This window comes from Lactuca virosa, chromosome 9 (genome assembly GCF_052849685.1).
Source record: "Lactuca virosa cultivar CGN04683 chromosome 9, Lactuca_virosa_CGN04683_v6, whole genome shotgun sequence".
Lineage (NCBI taxonomy): Eukaryota > Viridiplantae > Streptophyta > Magnoliopsida > Asterales > Asteraceae > Lactuca > Lactuca virosa.
Genome location: NC_136434.1, coordinates 27576585 through 27581370, shown reverse-complemented (window position 1 = coordinate 27581370; position 4786 = coordinate 27576585). Strand labels below are relative to the sequence as shown.

General features: G+C 32.5%; 1 protein-coding gene across 1 annotated transcript; it reads left to right on the top strand.

Annotated features, from left to right (window-relative positions):
• The first annotated feature begins 1924 nt into the window (after positions 1-1924).
• Positions 1925-3182, top strand: LOC145138852 (pathogenesis-related genes transcriptional activator PTI6-like). Its single transcript, XM_079072867.1, has one exon. The coding sequence runs from the start codon at positions 2215-2217 to the stop codon at positions 2974-2976; it is 762 nt and encodes a 253-aa protein (XP_078928993.1). The 5' UTR covers positions 1925-2214; the 3' UTR covers positions 2977-3182.
• The last annotated feature ends 1604 nt before the right edge of the window (positions 3183-4786 follow it).

The following is a 4786-nucleotide window of genomic DNA, read 5'->3' as shown; positions in this document are numbered from 1 at the left end:
ATACGGGTCGTGTCCTTTTAGTGCATTCCCATATGGGGTCGTGTCAATTAAGGACTTGGGCCATTTTCAACATTGTACTTTGGAGATGGGTCAAAAGAAGGCAACATACTTTTGAATGACACGGGCCATGTCAAATTACATATATTTGACACGGGGTAGTGTCAGACCCGTAACTGTCTTTTTACAGTTTTCTTTTATGACCTATTTTAGAATTTTCAGCCATTCCAAACATTATCTCTTATTCCATGCGACCAAGGGGCGATTTTTGAAGAAGGATTTAACTATTAATTTTGAGAAGATCTTTTGGAAACATTTTAATTCATCTTTGTAAGAAAAATTTAGTACCTTAATTTCATTTATAGACTTGTTGATTTCGTTTTATTTATGTGTGGCTATAACCCTAGTTTCTCCAACTTTATGTTTGACTTTTTGGTTGTGATTTCAATCATATGACTTGATGTTTGCTTTCAACTTTTATCTGGTGAATTTGATTTTGTTTTAATCGAATGTTTGATTCTAATTTTATCTTATTGGCCATTTGAATTTGGGTTGTCATAACGTGATCCAATTGCAAAATCCGTAATTGTTTTGTGAATTAGATTAGGTAACAATCACTAAACTGATTTTCATTGAATGAATTTAGTGTAAATCTTATTCACACACCTTCACGCTCCCGAGCTTATGAGGAGTATTGGGTGTTGTTGGGAACATTCACATCAAACTTAATGCAACCTTTTGATTTCTAACTAAGAGTTTGTTTAGATTTAAATTAGAAGGTTATGTTATTTTCAAAGAACCTTTTTTGAATTTGACAATTTGGTGAATGAGAATTGTTAGAGCTTGTTAACACTTTCAAGTACCAACTTAGATAGAGTTAAATGAATATAATATCATATTTGAATCATATCGATATGTTGTCATACATAGAGTTGGAGTCTTTACATATTCTGAATCTATTTTGATTAGTTAATAATTTTCTTAAATCATTGAATGCAACCCCCCCCCCCCCCCATTGTGTCTACTTTGTACGCTGTGAAAAAAGACGTAAGTAATTGTCCTATGTACCTAGGGTTCAAGTGTGTTACCTTGTATTAGTTTTTAGTGTATTTTAATAGTGTATATGAACTCTTTTTATACCCCTATTATTTGTTGGGTTTGACCCTAACAAATATGTTGGTTCGACAATTTTTTTAATATTTTTATTAAACAAAAAACAATAAAGAAAAATATTATATAAGAGTTGAAATAAACATTTTGTATTAGATAAATACCAATCACAAAAAAAAAAAAAAAAAAAAAAAAAAAAAAAAAGGACTATCGATATAGCATCTTGCACCGTTGTGATTGGTATTTTTTTTGTAAACTACGATAATCTATTTCGAAATTCTGTCCAAGTTAAAAAACATACATACACATGTAAAATGGTTATTGATTATCATTTGGGTTTAATACGTGGAACAAGCAACAACGTTTATTACTATACATTCTAAACAAACATAATTATTTTATGAGTAGAAACAAACAAAAACTCAATCATGCCATATATATATATATATATATATATATATATATATATATATATATATATATATATATATATATATATATATATATATATATATATATATATATATATATATGATTACATGTGATCTAAATCCATTATTTACAACATCCAAAATTGGAAAAGTAAATGAAATTTTCTTGAAAGGCTAAACAAGAGGGGATGCATTTAGTTAACCGAAGTGCAAAGTCAAGCTCCAATTGCCGATATTTCATAAAGTAGCTAATAGAATAAGGGCCAAAATCGAAATGTTATATCTTTACTGCGTGTTTCCCACTCTCTCTGTGTGTATTCTACTCGAGTGGACACTGTACTACTGTAGTCAAGTGGAGTATCACTTTGCTCCTACTTTTTTTCTTCCCCCCATCCCCTTTATATACACACTCTCCCCCGAAATTCTCTTCGTTTCCTCCCTCTCTCCTCCTCCTCTGGATCACACCGGAAGGAAGAAAAGAGAGGGTAATTTCCCGCCAAAATTCGCTCAAGAGTAGTTGATATTGCCCAAAATTTCTTTGTTACTGGACCCCTTTCGATTTCTGTCGTTTCTTCAAGAAACCTTTCTACAAAATCCTTTGTATTGTGGCATATAATTGGTATTGTTTGTTCCAGTTTTGCTGCCTCCTTTGGGTTTTGTTGATCAGTTTTGTGATATGGAGGTGAAAAGTCCGTCGTCCGTACGATCGGCGGTGAAGTTCTCGGAGCATGTGGTGAGAACCAATAAGTTCGTTCAGGAAGAGTCGCTGGCGATGAAGCAGAGGGTGGTTAGGATCAGGCTGGTGGATCCCTATGCCACCGATTCGTCTGATGATGATGACGAAGGAGTGATGAAGAGAGTGAAGAAACATGTGTTTGAAATCAACGTTAACCCGCCATCTTCGAAATTCAAGCGAGATCGAAGCAGAAACAGGAGACACGTCAGGAGGAGTACCGGATCGATGGAGAAGAAGTACAGAGGTGTGCGGAGGCGGCCGTGGGGTCGTTGGGCGGCGGAGATCCGTGACCCGGGTAGAAGGAAGCGAGTTTGGTTGGGGACGTTTGATACCCCTGAGGAAGCGGCGACGGTGTACGACAAGGCCGCCGTTACGTTGAAAGGTCATAACGCCGTTACGAACTTCCCTACCGTTTCGGTAACGGAAACCGTCATCGTCGAAGGTAAAAAACCCACTGTCACCACAAGCTCCGGTGGTGATGACGACGGACAGGTCCACGACGGTGTCTTGTCGCCGACGTCTGTCCTCCCTTTTGACGACGAGTTTCCGCCGTTTGCTGGCTTGCGATACAGTGACGTGGACGCTTTTGGATTCGACATAGATCTTCCGATCAATTTGCCGGATTTTACAGTTCCGGCGAAGTATCACACCGAGGAGTTTGGAGATTTTGACATCGATGATTTCCTCGTTGACGTTCGTTGAAACTATCCATAACTTTTTCTTTTTTCCTGTTTTTAAGCATTAAAAAATTGAGCATTAGTAATTTACACAAGCATGGGTATAATGGTAATTGCATATGGCCGATGGATATACGGATGTACTGTATTATAATAGGTGGGAGAGTAGCTGATTCTGTCTCAGCAATTTTGTGTGTTGTAATTATAAGTAATAAAAACGGTTTTTGATAATTCCGTCTAAATAAAAATCAAATTGCAATAAGTTAATCGTTATTTAGGTAGCATAATTATTTATTTAATACAAAACTTAACTTAAAAATATGTTTTTTCGTATATAGCTTGTCTTATGTTTGTTGTTTGACATTTACGTCCAACATATTTGACGTTGGGACCTTATAATGTCAATAATGTCAATAATTCCTTTAAAGTGATGTTTGTTGATTGAAAGTGTAGAATTTTCTGATAAAATATAAAAGCTAATAAAAATATTGTAGTAAAATCGAGATAGCCTGACATTAATTTTTAATAATTCAATACTTACAAACATTACCAGATTTTATTGATTCCGATATTTTATATAAATTGAAAAAAAAAAGTTGATTAAAAGATGTACACTTTTTTATATTTAAGTTTTTAATTCAAAAATATATACGCAATACAATATATGATAAAATAACTCATCATAAGACACTGGTTTGGTTGGGACATTGACAACTCTTAACTTTCTCATCAAGATATCAGTTATCATAACATTTTTTTTAAATGATATATCACAATAATTGTTCTTTTTAATACTACAATATACATATAACACCGTCATTTCATAGTTCCATTTCATTTGAAAAGGTATTTGGGAATTATGTTAAAGAATGTCATGATAACATTCATCTCAAACATTTAATTCAAAATCACACTTTTATAAATTGAGAATAAACTAAATATTTATGAATAATTTATGAATAAAAACTAAAATGTCAAATGTCATCAATTAATTTATGAATAATTTGAGAGTTATATCTTATTTCTAAAAGAAGTAAACTAAAACTATTTACTTTATAAAGGAAATTGTCAAATATATTCATTGTGTTCGATTTAAGTTTATCAGTGCATACAACTTTGTAAATTACTTTATTAAATGACTATTATTATCAATCTTTTTACCGGCAATTTTTTACTAAAGCCGGTAGATATGAGTCGGTATTATAACGCCAAAAAATTGTTCACGTCATATTTTATATCATTCTTAACACCATTTCATTTTGTCCTTGAAGAAAAAAAAAACACCCTACCACACCACTTTAAAAAAGAAAAAAGAATAAAAAGAATTGATTGATTTTTTTTTCTTAACTCACATTGAGCTATGTAATCAACATAACAAAATATATCATATATATAACTAGAAGTGAAGGTAATGTTAACATGTTATAACATACGTTAAAAGGTGCAATGTAAACATAACGCAACATGCGTTATGCCCGTACCAATCAGTCTTAACCTAACATGAGCTAGGAAAAAAAAAAACATATTATTCCTATGGTAAAAATTGTGTGTAGTTATATTTAACGTCTACGATTATTATATATTTGGACGAAAACATTTGGATTGGTATGTTCCGATTACCATATTCATACTGTTTTGCCGACTCTAATCAATATAATATCAAATAACTCCAAAATTTAATCATCATATATATTTTTATAATCTAAATAGCATACATCAAATTACTCAAAATAAAATTATTATATATCTTTTATAAGTATAGGTTGACTCAGGGTGACTAGTTGTAGTGTTGTGGAAGAATATAAAATAACGGAAGTATGAGGATTGAGGGGTCC